Here is a 20,330-nt window from a genome sequence, read left to right as displayed (position 1 = left end):
ATGGCCCAGCGAAGCCCAATCTTCCCAACTCTTGCCCCTTCTGAAAGGTACAGTTTGGAATGTAAAAAATAAAATCTTCATATTGCAGAGTATTATGTGTCTCTCAATTCCCTATATATAGTAATGCTGTGACTTGGGACTTTGGGATTAGTATGCAAAGCAAAGTGAAATACTGTAGACTCATTCAAATCAAGGTCCAAATCACAATTCCTTACTCAGCTTTTACTTAACCCTTTCCCAAAGAAATTAAATAGCTTAAACTGTAACTGAGTAGAAGTCCAAGAATACTACACTTTAGCCAGTCTTCTGATAGCATGGAATAAGTGTGAAAAATCAGAGCCAGAAGTGACCTTTGTTGGAGTCCTCAAACATCTCTATCAATATTATCACAGTGAAAGTAAACTCTTAATTTGGCTCATTAACAGGAAACAACATGGAGAACACACAGTAAACCACAGAGTTCCAAAAAAAGATCTCCTCTTTCAAAGCAGGGTTGAACTTGTATCTTCCACTTATACTTCTGAAAATTTTCTTTATTCTTTACAGAATATAGCAGCAGGAAAAGATTGCATGCATTAGCAGCCTAATTTCTTTTTACTTTGAGCACCCATGTGCTTTGCCCCATCCCTGGAAACATTCCAGGTCAGGTTGGACGGGGCTCTGAGCAACCTGATCTAGTTGACGATGTCCCTGCTCAGTGCAGGGGTCTTGGACTAGATGACCTTTAAAGGTCCCTTCCAACCCACACTATCCTATAGTTCTATGAGCTCCATTGCTTTCCATGGAAGCTATGCAGTGCAGAGCTCTCTTGAAAAATCTAGACAATTATTCGAGGTACCCAAATGTAAGCTATTCTGGGGGAAAATTTGACTTCTAAGACTATGAGAAGCTTGTCATAATTTTGCTTCTCCTCAGTTCCTACACCTACATATGCTCCTGTCCAGTTCATGGGGGAACAAACTTCTGTATGGTATTACAGGATAGCTATAGAGACTGAAAAAAGGAATGGACACAAGCTACTCCTTTTTAATCTCAGTCTGTTTCCATTTAATTTGCAGTATCTCCCTTCTACAGTTACTGGTTTGAGTAAGCCTGAAAACTGTAGAGACAAATAGCATTACTTCTGAAACTCAATAAAAGGATTTTGAATTTGGATCCTTAATCAAATTATAGTTCTGAATTGTAACTACTTTTATAATGCTAATGTCCTTTTCTTAAGATCTTATGCTTTTGTTAGCTTCCTTAAAGAGTAGGAAAAAGAGCCTGACCTGCCTTTGTACAAGATACATGCAGTAGCAAACACAGCACCCACATATTTGTAGCAGTGGGCCCTCTCCCTCTGAGTACTTTGGTGCTTCTCCCCAGTATTGCTACTAAGATAGTATCGCACTGTCTCCAGTGGAAAGACATTGCAGAGTTTTGTGTGAGAACTTAACAATATCTGGATATTCTTCTTTACTAGACGGGTTCGAAATATACCGCTGCATAGCCAGGCATTGACAGCGGTCCCGTTGGCATCTGCAAGCCTGGTGGATCAGCTGGAAGACAGAATCCTAAGCCATGAGAAAACAACGGCGGCTCTTGTGGAACACGCTTTTCGCATTAAGGAGGACATTGTTTCCACTCTGCACAGAATGCAGAACAAAGGGGGGGGCGACCGGTTGGCTAGGCAACTCTTGGAAGAACATATCCGAAACATAACGGCAATAGTGAGGCAGCTCAATCGGGACATTGAGGTACGTTAAGAATTTTTCACAGGACAAATGCCGTCTCAGCTACTTACTCCTTCTAATTTAATAAGTAAGTTTACCACAGGATAAGTAAAGGTCAGACAAGGTCCGAAGATCCTTAAGCTTATAAATTGTTTTTATAACTTGAAAAACTGTTTGCAAATTACATAATTCTTTCAGTGGCTATGAAAATAGCACAGGATATTAGCATATACACACAGAAACCTTTGTGGTACTAATAAGCTTGCTTTCAAAAGCTGCACTGGAAAACCTTGAAAAAATGTATTAATACGACACTAATACCTAGCTCAACTTCATCCAAAGGCTGTGCTGTATAAAAACTAGGAAATGCCTTAGCTCTATAATGAACTTTCTTTCACTTCCGACTTACTGACGACACCAAGTAACCAAACCCAACTGTTCATTTTTATGACATAATCATATGCAGATATGTGACTTCACGTCTGACCTCTGCTGCAATGAGCAACAGGGTTGTGGTGGCAAAAACAAAAGGATAAAAATTAATATTTAAGTCTCCATTCCATTGTCAAGTTATACTTTATACATATTATGGTATTTATGCGCAGATTGGACACTAAGAATAAGAAATAATAAATGACCTAAAGGTATCTGGTTTAGTACGATACAAGACAAAGCTTTTAATAAAGTAATAATAAAATGGTATCTGATGTCACTGAAATACTGAAAAATAACGAGTGACATCTTAAGTGTACATTAAATGTGACATACTGAGTTTATATTTGCATATGAATGCTTTGTAGATGCTGCAGGAACAGATACGTGTCAGAGACAATCTCAGCTATGGAACAAATTCTACCCTCAAGAGTCTGGAAATGCGGCAGCTTTCTGGTTTAGGAGATCTTCGGGGAAGAGTTGCAAGGTAAAAGTCAACACAGTATACTTTGGAGACTAGCTAATGTTGTTTTAATCTTGAAGTATAAATGTTAATGATAATGGGCTGAATTCAACTTTGGCAAAATTCCCAGGATAATTTTGCTCGGTGTGAGCAAATAATGAATAATAATACTTTGCATTCCAGTATTACATATTAAACTATGACATATCACCCTTAATTCCTGAAATTCCTGAAATTAGTTTTTAATAAATTACCTCAAATTCCTTAGGAATTTGGATTTGGTTCAGCTTTAAAAAATACTATGGTTAGACTGGTCTATCTTTGAAACAAATGAATTAACACAATTATAAGGGCAGCACGGAACAATCTGCACTTGTAAAGAACAGAATAGTTGCACATTTTTGCATATATTTTAGAAGTAAAAATCTGTGCATTCAGTTATTGGTTAGCCATGTTAAAAACTACATAGGCTACCTCACACGTAAGGAACAGAAAACTGTAAAATAATAGAGGTTTTACAGGCTACTTGAAACTCCAGGTTACAATTGTGCAACTACTCAGATTTCAGGTTGTGCCATTAACGACACATTTACAAACCCCAGTACAACAAGATTTGCTTAAGTGTCTGTAAAGTTGAACACAAAAGACAAAGGATACATTCAGCTATAGAAAAAGGACCTAATCTGGCCTCAAGTAGCTTGGCTAATAACTTCGGTGGAATTATACTTGTCCTGAATTTGACCTATCGTCTATATTGTACAGATAATTTTTCTTTTTTTTTTGTACTTCAACTGATTTAGTGGTAACCTTCAACAGCCTACGAAAATAATCAGGGAGGGATTTTCCTTGAATTAAAGTTTTCTCATAAATTGTTTGATTGTTTGAAGTTTCCACTGTAACTTTCATAGCCCATTTTGTAAAGAATAGTTTAGAGAGGTTTTACATACTCTTTTTTTTTTAAAGTTATGCACTATTATTTGGTAAACAGGAATGAACTAGACAAGCGTATTTTGTCACATCAGAAAATTGATTGAAATAAATATGTAGAGAGATATATACACACATATCTCTCTCTCTCTCTCACTGAGAAATCCCTGACAAATTTACATGCTTAAATCTTCCTGCTTCTTTATACAGAAAGTCCACTTTGAGATCATACTACATCCTGAGAGAGGTCCATATTTGGAGCAACACAGTTACTGACACTTGTGAAACAAAAAATAGTGCCTTTGCTTTCAAGAACAGAACTCAAGTGAATAAACACGTGCCAGCATGAGCTTCACAATGGGGCCCCTTGCCTGTCCCAAGTACTTGGTATGGGGATCGGTGGTGGACTAGCACAGTCTGTACCAGGATTTCTTCCTTTATTTACTTAGGGCAACGCCCTTGTACTGTGCCTGGGTTGCAATTTATCTGATAATTGTATGAGATTATACCAATCTGCCTTATGTCAGACTGTGCAATGAATGTTGGATATTTGTATTCATTACCATAAGAGAACCAGTTTATTGTCTTTTAACTGTTACCTTCTATTCAGCGTTATGCTTTCTACATAAAATTTTTCCCTGAATAAGGAAGAAAATAAGCTTCCCTTTATCAGAAATCAAGTTAAAGCTGTGTTCCATGGGAGAAAGCTATTTGCCTTTATTTACAGACATATTCTACTTTGAAAATTAGTGTTCCTGTGAATAATGATTATAGTACTATCTGGAGATCATGGTCAAGATGGCAGTTCGTTATGCTGTTGGCACTATACAGATACTTACCAGAAACTCTCCCTGGGATAAACACTTTCTGATTACTCTAGCCAATGTTCCTTACATAAATAAGCTGAACTCACCTAATATAATTTTACTTTTATATCTAGTCCTGCTAGCTTTCAGATGAGTTCAAAGAGTGAAACCTCAGAAACATGATCAAGTTACTGTGGGTTACCGACTTACTGTGCATCAGCTCTCAGCCACAGTCAAGGTACTATGTATGGGTCAGGCTGTAGTGACAGTAGGCTAATTTAACTCCAAGTACATCATGTTTGCTCTAGGCTAGAAGTGTGCAAATGGACAATCAGTGTGAATCAGTTTATGTATGCCGCGTGACAGCAAATCACCCAAATCTTAGCCTTTTGGTCCTATAATAATTTTAGTGTCGATCTCAGGATTCTGGCCAAATTTCAGTTCCACTATTTACATGCATACTAAGCATCCTATTCAACTTCAATATTGGAGAGAGTGGTGTTTATTTCCTAACACCAACTGTTCTGTAACATGTCAATATATCATCGAACAACTGTTTCATTATTTCTTGAGGGTTGCTGCTTTTAGTGGTGAGAACAGGGATCCTACACGCACACGCAGTTCTGAAGCACAGCTCCAACACCATGCTATCCACAGCTCTGGAGGAGTGAGAATCGGACGGACCTCACAGTTGAGCTCACCTGCATCACAGAATCAGCTAATATCCCTAGCAGGAGAAGACTGAATACATATTACAGCTCATGTCTCTGGGCCATTTCTCATTAAGCATAATTTATTGATGAATTTGTAAATCATCATTACAGTGTGCACCATGAGTGATGCTGTACATTTTCCTAAGAATCAGCATTATTATTAACTTTAACAGAAATATTACCTCTGTTAAATTCAGTGACATGTTCAGCAGAAAATTAGATAGATGCCAATAGATCCATTACTCCAGCCTCCTGTCCCTGATGTTGGCAATTTTATACAACACAGATTTACCAATTCTATTTCTAGTTCTATTAGATCATAAAACTCATGAGTAGTGGCTTATCATTTATTTACAGAATAACTTGTGGACTATGATAATTTATCTGGAAAGTTTAAATACAGCAGCCTGGTCAGAACCATAGCAGTAGCTGTCTCTAGAAGCTTCCTGATAGCTGAAACATCCAGAGAAATGGCAACTATGCATGTTCAACTTGTGCCTACTTTGCATATATAGATGATTTTTTATATACATTACAGATCTGATTCATTTCAGACACCGTGGACTCATTACATGTAGGCAGATTTTCCTACACGGCACAGAAAATGAGTATGATGCATCTGGGATGCACTGCATTTATGAACTTCATAAGTACAATAAATCTGCTGCACTCTGGCTGCTTGCTGTGTATGAGATGCACACAGTGAGGACTGATCTAGGCTATTCAGAATCTACCAGCTCTACTGTTCTTGCCCAGTGGATTCTCTGGACATATCAACTTGCTTTTCACTGCTTGTTCTTCAGCTACTTGTTTTTCACTGAAACACTGGTATTTTAATTGAAACATCTCCTGTTATAATGAAACAGGAACATTAAAAACCTGTATGTACCATTATAGCATATTTATTAGCATCCTGTTTTGGAGTATTGGCGTAGTCCTCAGCTTTATCTAGTCCCTGGTGATACTGAATAGAGCAACCATTGTGTTTTGATTTCTTAGAGATTGAAGACAAAAATACTCTTCAGTGTGCCAGAAAAATAACTACTGCTTTTGCTTACTATGACTTGAAAGGCAGTTGTTTGATAATTTCACTGTTTATATTAAACGTTACTGGTTTCTAGAATTATACTGTATTCTGAAACTGAGAATAATACTTGGCACTATGAAATCTCTCCATTTATTCTTCATTTACTAATTTCACATAAGTACACAGCTTGGCAATCAGAAATTTCAGAAAGTGTCCCCCAAAATCAAACAGCAGTAAACTGAACACATTCTAGTGCATCTTTGGCCCAAATTTCAACAGTGCATGTTGCACATGAAAAACTGCACTGGGCTGTTTGTATGGCCAGCTTCAGCATTTCAGATGTGAAGACAGAGAATTATTTATTGTGCATTTCTTCATACAAAATGGTTCTATATACAGCTCTTATATTTTTAAACTAGTATTCTTTCTAAAAATCTTAATCTATTTCTCATTTCTTTCCCGTGCTTTTAAGATGACCAAACCTCGAAAGTTGTTTTCAACTTCTGTCCTTACATCCATAGTCCACTGGCTCCATTTATATAGTCAGTCTGATTAAATTACCCAGGAACTTAAATCCAGTGTTCAGAAACAATTAGTTCTATTTTTAAGAAGAATTCTATTGTCATTTTAACATGAATCTATAAAGAAGTAACAAAGAAGAACTTTCAGAGGTATGGGAAATTCAGCGAGGAGTGTAGTGTGCCTTTTTTTCCCCCTCCTTTTTTTTTTTTTTTAAAACAGGGAAAAATTCCAAACTATAATATGCCCTTTTGTTTAGATTGCTGATTTTCTTCGGACCCATCATGCAGTAGAAACCTGAATCAAAACTGTTAGAAAGCCCATGGTTTTCCATATGTTCATCTTATTATTCCCTCCCCCCCATTTAAAAGCTAGTGGAAGCATGGAGTAAAGTTATTTAATTGTTTTAAGTTTTTAACTCAAAATGTATACTCACGTAACTAATATCAGAATCTCATTCTTTGCCTGCAGCACACTAATGTTTTCTTTCAGGTCAAAACTAATCAGGTGTTTGTGAGTGTGTACAATATATATAGCAAAAAGACTTCTCTTTGACCACTTCAATATATGGAATATTGTTTTAAAAAAACATAGCAGGATAAACATTCCATAACTACAGACAATAGAATTTAAACTTTATTCCAACTTTGTTTAAAAGGGTGCCAATTACAGTATCCCTGTAGAAAAACAAAATAATGTGATTAATACATACCAGGCTGACACTAAATTAACATAGTCAGAATGTTAATGTTTCAGTTACCATGCAACTATATGACCTCTTTGATCACGTAACTGAGTTCCACAAAGAAGAGAGATGCACTGTGATTAAACCCAAAACACTAATTTGCCTTAAAAACAATTACAGATGCTGGCTGTTTACATTTGCTACAGTAGGTTCAAAGCTGTTGCTTTTTATATTTTCTGTTGTGCCTCAGAGAAACAAAACTAACCATTTTTTTGAGCCCATAGGCTTTTGGTGACTAGATGCAAGATGATTTCATTCTTCTAATTCTCTCCGATTGATCGTAAGAACATGGAGAGATTTGGCTTCTCTCGTCTTTCTAAAGCCCGACTGTAAGACCTACAAGCATGGTTCACTGCTATGTAAACCTTGGCTGGTCTTCCTACAGATATTACTAATTGGTCTCACAATGCTGAACTGCTAAACTATAAATTAATTTCCACAAGTTTTATAATTCCTATGTGTTATTTTGCATTACTGATTATTTTCATATTGAAATAATACCATAATACTAAGCAGATGCTCTGTTTGCCATTTTAGTACTTACATTCCCTTCATGTTTAATGATAATGGTAGTTACTGTAACCGAGGTGATGAAAATGCATGTTGAAATGAAAGCCTTTGAACTGAAATGTGACTAAAAAGAGGTTAAAACGTGTCATTGGTTTAATGACTGAATGTGCCTTAGCTTGTCCATTTTACTGCCTTTTTCTCCCTCAAATTGTAACTGCTGTCTGTTCTCCAGCAGTTTCATAGATCAAATTTGGTAACAGTGCCGATTACATATTTCCCTTAGCAAAAAAACATACACGACATACTTCACAGAGGTCTTACTCCTGAAATTACAGTACTTGTATTTTTACAGCTCAGTTAATGTCCTTACTGTATTACTGTAGATGAAATCCACCTGACCAAAGTATTTTTGAAATGTGGTAGAAAATGCACATATACTATAGCACATTTATCCTGAAAGTGTTACAGCATCAAGAAATGTTCCAATGTGAAGAAAGGAAACAATAATAATTATGTTCTAGGACTGCATTTCGTAGTCTCTCGTGAGACAAAACTGCCATTGCTTTCAATTACAGTTTTACCTAAATAAAAACTAGTAACTAAAATTTGCCTGACACGTGTTTACTACACATATTAATTGTATATTACTATTTCACAAATTAAAAAGAAAAGAAGAATGTAAAACTCAGAGGAACAGAGCTACAATAATGACAAAATGGTCCTGAATTATTTTATTTGGGCTTCTAATCATGTAGGCGAAATCATACACACCTTAACAGATGTCATTTGGAGTATGACAAAAATACGAGGTATTGGAATTCTGCATCTTTGCATTTCTAATGTGATTTCCCTGACTGATAACAACACAGTCTACACATATTATGTCAGTGCCAAGAAAACAGGGATGTATGTATCAGACTATTTGACTTCTAGTCCCATTTGGGAGCAGTTTGCGGAATACTGTGAGATATATCACCATTCTTACAGTCTTATAAGACATTGTTTTGCTAGACAGCCAGCAATTTCACAGAAATGCCCAGTCTAAAATGCATAATTTAAAAAGCCTGGATCTTATGTTTATTTAGCTGTTGCGTTGGTATTTATTTATTCAAACAGGTGTGATGCTGGGTTAGCCAGACTCTCTGCAGAGCATAAAATTACGTATGAAAGACTTCAGAGCCTAAGTAAAGACCAACACACCTCCAAGCTGATCTTAGAATCTAAAATCAAAGAGGCAGAAATACAGGTATGGTATTTGGACCAAAGTGATCCATGTATGGGTAAGAGTTACAGTCTAATTCATACAGACTCCATTACTGTTAATTATTATCCTGGGAGGTCACAGATTTACAAATGGAGAGGTGTATCTGCTCACAGTCCTTATTAGATTGAATATTGGTACCTAGCTGCATTACTGTACTGGTCTAACTGAAGAAAGGTCCTTAATTTGCTGCCTTTAGCATGCTGTGTAGAATAGGCTAGTATTTAGAGGCACCCGAAAGGACTCCAGGAACGAACAAAAGTCAGCGATTACTGGCCTGAATGGCTTCTTGAGGTTGGAATGTGAACATGACATGGATGCTCTACAAAACTACCACAACAATGCAAGCATCAGTGTCTCTCCCTGTATGTTTTGGCCTTCCCAGGCTGATTTTATACGTATTTGAACACAATTTTTGGAGGTCTGCAAAACAAAACTGGTTTGGGGTTTTGTGAATCCATTAATCTGTCTGTCAGGTTTCTCTTCCATTGGGTGTGAGAATGGAAGTGAGCACTAGATACAAGCAGAGACTTATGACATTAAGGAAAAGGATTCTTCATATCTCCATGTCTAGGCCTTCCCACTTTCTTGGGCAACAAAAGTATTTTACATCTTCATTTTGTGGTAGGTAAATGGTTAAAATCCGCTTTACCTTTCTCAGAAGACTCAATATAGTATATTAGCATGCTAAGAGCATATTGTCATGAATCTTGTAAAACAGAACAGTATGTTTTGCAAAACTGGCATGATTGTTTTGGTGAGAAATATTTTCTGTTAGTAATGACCTATCCCCAGCTAAATCCAGCACTTTTATCACTGCAGTAGCCATTTCACATGAAGTGCTGAAGAGTATCACTCAGTATTGGTGGAGTGCTTCGCCATTCATTTACTCTGCTTATGTGACAACATGGAGACATATGGATCGTGCAAATTCAGCTGTCTTAAGGGGGGGAGCAGGCAGACACTTTCAAGGCAAGACTGTTCAAATTATTTATGGCTGAAAAATTACAGTTTTCACGATGTTGATACTTTCATCTTGCGAGAGAGTGTATTTTTCATGATAAAGTAAAATGCGCAAATTCCATAGTTTTTGAAATGTCAGCAAAACTGGCCCTTCATCTCCTCCACTGTATGAAAACGTCCCAAATGAGACTGTGATGAAATGCTGTTGAAAAATAGTAAATTCTGAATTTTGTTTCAGATTTCTCATCTTCTGAGCAGAGTAGAGCAATCAATAATGCAACAAGAAGCAAAGCTGAAGGTTGCCTACAAAGAGAGCAACCAACAGCTCCACCTTCTGGATATGAAGTGAGTGCCCGGGAAACCTTTCTGCTGCCATGTGCCTTGGAAGGCCGGGCCTCAATTTTCCAAGTTAGAGTGTTGTAATCTTCAGGTCTACAAAAGCATGAACCTGTTCAGATATGTATGCATGCTCAACAGATATTACAAAAGCACAATGGTCTGTCAAGTGGGACTCGCTTTCAACAATTATTCTGCCCCTAATGTGGTTAGGCAATTTTGAAAAGCCCATTAAGTCCCTAGTTAAGTATTCAGGCAGAACTTGTAGTAAAGAACACAACTAAGGATTTCGGTAAGAGTGGTCTGGCACCTTTTTGCAAGAACTGCAGGAAGCGACGAATGCTGGAGGTGGCTGTTGAGAGCAGGGCAAAAAGTTCAACTCAAGCAACCAGGAAGCAAGGCACAGCATTCACAAAGTGTTATTGCTTTAAATTGGCTTCAAATAGGGATATATAACTCAAATACCAAAATTATTAATAAGCTACTGTGCTACTACTAGACATTATATAGGGATCTATTCAATTCAGATATTAACTCCTCTCCAGGCATTTCACTCAGTGGCAGTCCTGGCTTAAGCCGGCCACATCCCTACTGCTTATTGCCATCCTCATGCAATCCCATCAGTTACATCAGTAAAACTATTTGCAAACCAGATGAAAGAATAGGTCCAGATTTCAAATATTCACTCGAAAAAAGACTGTCTAAAGACACAGTTTCACTGGCACAATTGGTTGGTATAAACTTGAGGTGGGTATAGGCAACGTAAGTGGGGCTATATGAACCAGCCTTGCCACTAAAATAAATGGTTACCAAATCTTTGTTCAGATTTAAGACCTGTGGACATGAAGATTATAATCTGAATGGATGACCATATTCTGTTTTCAGTGCTGCAAAGAATTTGCATCTACTATGCCTCAAAACGTTGTGATGTGTTTCGTATAAATAACTGCTATTTTGTTGTGCTCTTCCGTCTTTATTTTCTAAAACAATGTTACCTTATCCAGTTTAGTAGTCTTAAAGTTCAAAGATTTACTTTGATATGGTGTCAAGAATGTATTAAATTGTCATTAATTTTTTTTAATGAACTTGATCATAAAAAAAGTCACTGCTGAATGACCAAAAGTTCTGCTCTTTTGTATCTGCTAATTTCTATTATGCTCTTAGATTAAAAAATGCTATTGAGGAACTCAGCAGCCAGATTTTGTCTGCACGTAGCTGGCTGGAACAGGAACATGAAAGGATTGAAAAAGAGCTTGTGCAAAAAATTGACCAACTCTCATTGACTTTTAAGGAAAACACTGTAAGTTTCATTAAAATGTCCTAATAATACTTCTCAGGAAGTATTCAAAAGCATTAATAACTAAGATGATGTAATTAAGATACTGAGTGAGATTTCAGACCTCCTCAATATTTGTATAACTCTTTTCATTGATGTCAAGTATAACATCCCCACAGCCTGAGAGTCTTCAAATAAATGATCACTTCTAAAAAGATCAGTATTTTAGCCTACAGTAATCATTAGTTTAAATAATTTTATAAAAAAATTATTATTCCTTACACCTTTGAATTCTACATAAAAGATGATTAATCAATATCTATTGCATATTTGGGAAAGACCACTGTAATTTCATATGCAGAGTAACTCATTAAAATTCTTTTTCCCGGCTCCAGGAAATGAGTGAAAGAGCTATAGAGATGAAATTCAACCAAATGGCAGAGAAAATTGACAAAATGGAAGAAATACAGAAGATAACCATGGAAGCACATGAAGCAAAACAGACTGAAGAAAAGATAAATATTCGCATTGGCAAACTTCAAAATGAGATTAATGAAGATATAAAAGAAATGAAAGCTGAAGTTAATGCTGGTAGGACCATAGTTATCAAGTTCTTTATTCTGAATTGTGGTAACAATGATCGACCTATAATAATACGCAAAATGCCTTTGCTTGTATCAAAGTAGTTTAAAGTCTTTTGGGCCAGATACAATGGCTGCAACCTGTGGCATTAAAAAGGATTTTCACTAAGTGTGAAATTCACAGCAACGAGAGGTGACATCTTACTAGCTTAGAAGTGCTCTCCCCAGAGCACACATAGGCATAAGCCTGGCTGCGATCGGGGGCATTTTTGCCATCAGCACACAATTACAGTCCTATTTTTCTTCAGAACTTTTGCTATCTTCCTAGCGTAAAGCAGAATGTTATGGTAGGAAGTGCATTCTGATAGTAATTATGCAATACTCTTGCTTTTGATTATGAACTAACCTAATTCTCACCTGCAATTAGGATTTGCAGCTATCTATGAGAGCATTGGGTCTCTACGGCAAGTTCTAGAAGCGAAAATGAAGCTGGACAGAGATGAACTACAGAAGCAGATCCACCAAATGAAGCAGGAGGTTCCAACATGGGGAGAGGCTGGACCATGACTGCAAGATTTTGTCTGAGATTAATGTTTACCTGGCTAAATAGGCAGACTATAATTTTGTTCCAGTCTGTAATCCAAATTAAATGCATGTACCAAATGACACACTGCTGTTGCACAGGTCCGTACGTTTACTTGAAGCAGTAAATGCAAGCTCTTCTTAGATTAACTGACAACAAGCTTTTATGGGCTGAGGCGCTGATTTGCAACTGCACTACTCTAGCTGCTCTCAGGAGATTAACCACCGTGTAAGACTGGAGTAATATATTGGGGAAGCTGGCACCTAATTTGCTTAAGGCATTTCAGTGCTCCCCAGTTTCGTAGGCTTGATCAGGCAGGTACCACCTGCACCACCACCCCACCCCCCCCTTTTTTTTTTTTAAAGTTGATATCATTCATTTAATATCATTTTGGTAAGGTTCTCCACCTTGATACAAATTACTTAATTGAAGTCAATGGACAGTTTTAAGTGACTTTCTCTACTATTTACTTCTGGGGAGACAGAATTGGCACTAAACAGACCAATTTTCAAAACCTAGATACTATCAGAAAATCTTCGTTTAGTTTTGCAAATATCCTCTGTGTGTGCGTAAACTAAGTAGTGTTATATAATGTAGTTGTAGACAAGATGATTCATGAACAACATAAGAAACTTAACTCACGTGGTCTTAAGTATTGTGACCTTTTTAAATTAATAACCAAGTGGAGCTGAGACAAAGAAAAAGATGTATATAGAGTATTTTATAACTGGGCATGTGTTCCTGTGACTTGTTTCATTGTATTGGTAAAAACTTTGAAAGGTTTGAAAAGAGAAGTTGATAATCTAACATAGTCTGGAGAATGTAATGTAAAATAAAATGCAATTTATGATCTGCTTAGAAATTTTTATTGAAGTAAACCAACTGATTCTTCAAATTTAAGTAGACTTTAATAACTTAGTAGATTCAAATTGCTAATTGCATTCACAGATTTCCAAATAATAATAGTGCTTACTTCCACTCCCAGAACAGATTACATAATGAAAATCAGCACCTATACGGCATATTAATCTAGACAGGAAAATATACATATGTTCATTTCATATCTTCATTCATAGCTTGATATTGCTCCTCTTGTTTGTAAGTCATGCAGGATTAAGCACTCATGAAGAATAAAAGACTTCATCTAGTATCCTATTAATTTATACTATTAACAGTAATTCATATACAAAAATACTACTAATTTACACAAGCCTTATGTTAACGTAAATAAATTAATAGGATGTCTCTGCACTGTCTTTAGTGGACCTTTTCTTTGGTCAGTACTGCAAAACCATATTCCTATTTGGAAAAAAATCAGTGGCCAATTTCTCAACACTTCCATGAAAGAAGGTTTGGCCCACAGAGACACCATACTAAAAAGAAAAAAAAATTGCTCCAAAAACTTAAACTCATTAACTTCAGTAGAAATGCATACATCTTTACAGGATTAGCACCTAAATTTATATTCACTTCCTATATAGTTGAAAGTAATTTAATGTATCAAAGATACATGAAGTCTTTGCAACTCTGGCTTCCAATACTCTCTGATAACAAAACTGCCTCTGTTATTCCTGTTTTGTATCATCCATGTGCTGTGAAATATATTTACAATGGCAGCTAAGGAGAAAGCCCAGTTCACTAAAGGGAGATAATGAAACGCTTGCAGATATTTCTTAAGAATTGTCTTAAAACTTTATTCTTTCTTGACATCTGTATTCTTATCTATTCTTAAATATTTAGCCATGTGCAGTGGAAAAGCTATCACTGGTGTTTTATAAAAAAAGAAAAGAACAAAGAAAGAAGCAAAAAGAGATGGAACAAAAACCCAATAATTTTTTTCTTCTGTAATTGGAAATCTGTACCTGAGAGAATCTGGTATGATACGAAGAGCATACAAGGAATCAGAGAAACAACTTATATAGGACTTCAATAAAATGTTTCTCTTGTAAAAATCTTGTGTGATTCATCCAGATATAAAACAACACAAAATCCTATCCAATTTTACTTCTGCTGTTTTGAAAAATATTTTTTCCTAAATCTCAGCTAAAGCAAATAACTAAAAGGCCAAATAAAACAATATTGAAATGCGAGCTACTGACAAGCAGTGCCTTCAAACTATGTAACGTGCTGTGTGGAGGGAGGCACAGGTTACAGGGACTCGTATGCTGGGAAAAGACAGATAGAAACGGTGAGCTAGGCCTAGATGTACACACAGACACACACAAGTGTAGCCTGCCCATCATCCATCCTTTTCACAGAGTGCTCTAACTAGTCACTTGTGAAATGAAGTCACATATTCCAGACCACGAGGGTTCTGCAGAAAAATTGAGGAAAAGCCAGAGTGGAAAAAAGTAATAGGAAGAAAGACTGAAAAATCTGGAGAAGTAACAGAGAAAAAGAGTAAGTCAGAAGAGCGGAGCGATGGAACGGTAGCTCCATGGGCAAAGGCAAGAAAGAATAGCTACCTGCTGATGAAGCACAGAACAGGTTTGAAGATTTTAGAAAGAGCTGAAAGTTACAAACAATAATATATTTGATATAAAACAAAGAATGCACAAGGATGGGCACATTAATCAATTTGTCACAATTCATGCTCCCTACTTGCCTGCTGCATTCTACTCTGCTCGAATGATGGGAAGAATAAATTCTTTCATTTTGTTTTCCCTCCGGTTACTTTCCTTTTTGTTTTTTTTAAGTTTTCTGCACAAAATAGGCAAACAATGTCTTGTCTGCATAGTTTGTCAGGGAGTGCTCATATCTGATAAGTAACAGCTGAGTTCTTCAAGGGAGAATTGGAGTCCCTGTATCTTTCAATCATCTTAAAGTTGTATGGCAAAATCCTCTCCTCAGAAACAGCATGCCCCCAGGGGAATAACTATGAAGCCAGAAGGACAGTATTACAGACACCATGGTCTATGAAAGCTTGATTTTGCAAAGCGGAAACTGATTCTGAAAACTGACCTGCAGATATCCTGTAAAACCAAATAGAAGGAAGTAGCTGTGCTTGAAAGTGAAGCTGTCTCTTTATTTTTCCTTTCCATGTTGTTTTTTTTTGTGCCAGTCCTTCAGGGATACAGAAAGCTTTTGACAGTGGAAGTAATATGCTTTCTTTGTTCGGCGTAAGTACTCATGCTATGAGTCACTACTGGTACCAAACAGGTCTGTCAGAGCCCACAAATGGAAAAAGGTAGTGAGAAGAGGCAGTGTTTTTCTGGATGACACTCAAGCAAACAGAATGAGACTTAGTGTATTTGGGAAAGTATAATACTGAATATGCACAAAATACCGTTTAAAACATGAAGTACACTGACATAACCATAAACTCACTGAAGGAAGGACTGGGAGGAGCCTTGAGAAGCCATCTGCTCCATCTCTCTGCTTCAAGATAGGGCCAACTCTGACAAATATTTTAGGTATAGACACTTATCTAACCTGCTTACAAAAATCTTTCAAGAATAAACCGTTGACTAATGCAGTCTATTCCAATGCTTAAAAGAACACCGCCCCGCCACCCAAACACCTAACCTAAATGGACTCTTGATAGGACAAGACATAATGGGCTTAAATTTCAAGCACAGAGGACACAAAACCTAATTTATTACATTCTTCCCTGCATGTCAATTTTTTAAAGCAATCTGTGTTTTACAGAAGATTCAGATGAAGTTTCACAGGGATCTTTGCCCAATATTTCTTAAACTTTTTTCTCCTTCCTACATCCCTAAAAAAAAAAACCCACGACCAACAAAAACCAATATATATATCAGTGATGTATATAAGCCAATAGCAGACCACTTCCTCTCATGAAGTTTTAAAATCTTTCTTTTGTCAGCTATTTAGCATGCATGAGGCTTAAGCCACCTGCAGTGTGCAGACCACTGTATTCAGTCAGCTATGTTGCCTGAATGACATGGCAAGTGTCAAAGGATAAACTCATTAAAAATTTTTTAACTGGAGTACATGCCATGTACATTAGCATGTGATAACATAGTAGAACTGTAGTACTGTGCAGTGAAGGACTTAACTGGAAACAGAATTATGTCAGTAGTTACAGAGCAATTATGTTATTTAGACTCATTAAGTAAACAAAAGTAATGATGCAAGTAAGAAATTAAAAGGATGGTCCTAACTTCAACATCTAGTTGTTTATGTAGTACAGTTTTATATTGTGGATATTTTGTTACCACATACCGAAATAGTTCATTGGACAGTTTCCACGTTAGAGAAAAACTATATGAAAGATAATGAACAGCAGTGTACTCCTGTAATATCAATTTAAACTGAAATGTAATATTTTCTTTTCTCAATTTCTACATTTCCTGCTGTACATTCTCAAGTATTTAGCCATCACAGTCAGAGAGTGTTCTCTCTCTCTCAGAATTAAAGTGCTCATTAGACATGTATTCCAATAATGGAAACGTCTAATGAGAGACACATGACAAATCGATGAAGCCCTCCTACGTGTAGAGGAGGGATTCCTCCTGTGATATTCCCCATGGTGTAAGAAATTCAGAAGCGAATTTGAAAGAAAACAGTAATGGAAATGCTGTACGAGCCCTCTATTGAATTTGCCACAGGGTGTCACTGTTACTCTTGGCAAGTAAAGGAAGATGCTCTATATCTGTGTGACCCATAAATGCTGCAGTACCACTGAGATGGGTTTGGAAGTATTTAACAATATTATGCATTTTGACAGAAGAAAAAAAAAAAGAACATTCTAAAGACATCACTAAAATCTCAGTAAAGGCAGATGTTTAGTTAAGCAAAATTCTCTGAGGGTGATTGTGATGGTCCTTTAGACAATGTGCAAGGAATGCTGAGTGGGGACCAAAGCTCTCTGCTATCTTTTCTGTCAGCAGAACTTTGGTCAACACAAAGCATAAAAAAAACCCTCCCAAACCCAGAAAAAAATCAGGGGCTGTTCTTCTAAAGTATAAGACCTTAAATCAAGCAAAGCTCAAAGAGCAACATGCATTTCACTTTGATCGTCCCAGGAGCTGCTGCAGACATGCAGAAGAGGTTCCTCTCCCAGCACTGCCTCCCCCTCCAAGACTGACTTTGGCTGAAAGACACAGGATAATCTGAACAGTTATTACCACATGAACCTCTGGGCCTAGCACAAAAAGCTGCTCTCAATCTACGCATGGATTATCTCGATAAATAATACAGTGGAATAGCCTCAAACACTGCAAAATATGTGGGAGAGCTATAACTTTGCTGGCATAGATCAGTGAAAACATGTTTTGAGCTCAGCAGAGCATCAGTGATGTATATCAAACCAGGATCTAGTTTAAGAAGAAAACTGAAGTAGTAATTGTCACAATACAAAAAGCCTGAACTGTATGAGAGGTTGAGTAGGAATTGCTGGTGAGAGAGGAGAAAGGAGATTTGCTGCTTGTAGAGTGACAGGAATGAAAATAACATGCATCATGCACTGCTGCACATACTCCAAACAGTTACTCTCATTAAACCTGACTTCAGTTTCTGCTAAGCGTCATTTTCAAATGCCGTTGCAGTAAAGGGGCTTCCATTATATGCGACTGAAGTTGAAGCAGATTATAAATGAAGACAGATTTTACTGACTTGGCTGTCTCATTCTTGTGCTACCATTTCCCGATGATATCAGGACTGTGAAGTAGGCATCCACTTTGCTAGGTGGCCTTTGTGACCTTGCTATCTCCATTAAGAATAAAGGGTTCAATAACTGCATATTAGAATATATGTATGTCTGCATATATGACACTGAACCTCCAGGTTGTGCCATGCTCTTTTCTTGTTCACTAGCTTTGAGAATCGTAATTTCAGTACATTGCAAGTATCTTATATTATATAAACCATGAAATCCTAGGCAGGTATAACAACTCAAAGTAGAGCTTTTAAAATGCAAATAACTGAAAACAACAGAAGTTAAAACATGTTTTCTGCTACTGCCATGCTTTGAAGAGATAAATGCTAACCTGTTTACTACTATAAATAATAAACCTTATTTACTTTACAAAGATCTTATGGGGATTGATCACTTTGTATCTTACACAAGTTTGAATATGTGAAGCGCTGTGACCCAATTCCACATATGCTTTCCTTTGTGAGATTAATCTCCCTAAAATGAATGCGGCAGCTCACAGCATATAGTAAACTGCTTGCTTACCTCTTTGCATGTATAATGTTTTATGTTGCAAAACAAAAGGGATTGCTGGTCTCTGGTACGGTCTCCTAGTATCTTGCCACATTAATAGCAAAATCTCAACCATTACTTAACATTGTGGGTTTCCAGTTATCATGGACTAATGAGACAAAAAATGAATAGTGTAATATTATCACCTTTTATTTGTAGTAATGTATCTCCATTATCCAGAGTGAGGGGAGACTAGGAAAATCCAAATAATACTGACACCATGAGACAGAGCACAGTGGTGGGATACTGGATCTCCTGATTGATTTTGGGCTAGTTTAGGCCCATTATCTATAGCTTTGTGCCCTTCATTTCAGTAAACTACCTAGTGGTAAATTGATTATTTACATTCATTAGGTTTCCCTGGCTGTAGTAACTCCCACACCATGTTAAATTCAAAAAATAATGAGGAAAAAGTGAGGAAGGAATCGAGTATTATTCTGTCCCTGAGGCCCTACTGCCATCTGATGTCCCTATTCTTGTCAGGTAAAGGCAGGCAGGCTGCATGTCTGCAAGAACTGACAGCCCTGGAAAGGATTTCAGCAGGTAGGAAGCACTTAGGGAAGTCATACAAATTATTTCAATAAGTCAAAAGATCATGCCTTATGGACGGCCGCTGTTAAGAGAAATCCATTAACCAAGACAAAACCAGAGATTCAGTTAAGTGTGAGTCTCCTTGTGATCTGCTGAGGATCGGCTGGGACTGCCTGACCCCTGTGTGCACACAAATGGGCAGGGACTCCACGTGGCAAACACCATATCAGGGAAAAAAAGCCTTCCTCCACCTGCACTACTACAGCTTGGTTCCCAATAAAGCATAATAAAGTAGGAGAAACTCCATAAATAAGAAGATAGTTGTCTGATGCACAAGATCTAAGCCCAAGCAGAGACCAAAGAACCTCATACATTTCATGATGCCTGTGAAGCTCTTCATGCTTGTCATTGGCCCTGAAAAGAGTCCTCGTCAAGCTGATGCCTTGAATCCTCAGTTGTTTAGGGTAAGATTTAAACAACGGGGACAGGAACAGAGTCATCTATACTACAGCAAAGTAATCATCTGTGTTCACATCTGGCAAGGGCAATGGAATATTACGGTATTAAAAACAGAACAGCAAGATTTTCACTAAGAAGATATTTTAATCATCATTCAGAAGTTTAAGAAAGAAAAATAAATAAAATGCACAGCTATGCTCATTTGAGAGCCTTTCGCTTCATGAACAGTCAGAGAAACAAGGAAAGGCCTGTTGGAACAGCAGCAGAGGGTCTGACTCTCAGGGTCTTCTCAGCCCAAGGCCATGCGGCATGAT

At 37.1% G+C, this 20,330-nt stretch overlaps 1 protein-coding gene across 1 annotated transcript; it reads left to right on the top strand.

Moving 5' to 3' along the window:
• FAM81A (family with sequence similarity 81, member A) lies at nucleotides 1–13,104 on the top strand. Its single transcript, XM_009321573.1, has 8 exons — nucleotides 1–47; nucleotides 1,463–1,736; nucleotides 2,513–2,631; nucleotides 8,971–9,100; nucleotides 10,317–10,423; nucleotides 11,579–11,714; nucleotides 12,086–12,281; nucleotides 12,699–13,104. The coding sequence occupies exons 1-8, from the start codon at nucleotides 1–3 to the stop codon at nucleotides 12,836–12,838; spliced, it is 1,149 nt and encodes a 382-aa protein (XP_009319848.1). The 3' UTR covers nucleotides 12,839–13,104.
• Nucleotides 13,105–20,330: the final 7,226 nt, after the last annotated feature.

Source organism: Pygoscelis adeliae, unplaced genomic scaffold, assembly GCF_000699105.1.
Source record: "Pygoscelis adeliae isolate BGI_AS28 unplaced genomic scaffold, ASM69910v1 Scaffold183, whole genome shotgun sequence".
NCBI classification, from domain to species: domain Eukaryota; kingdom Metazoa; phylum Chordata; class Aves; order Sphenisciformes; family Spheniscidae; genus Pygoscelis; species Pygoscelis adeliae.
Note: the sequence above shows the minus strand (reverse complement) of the source record. Positions and strands in the feature narration are given on the sequence as shown.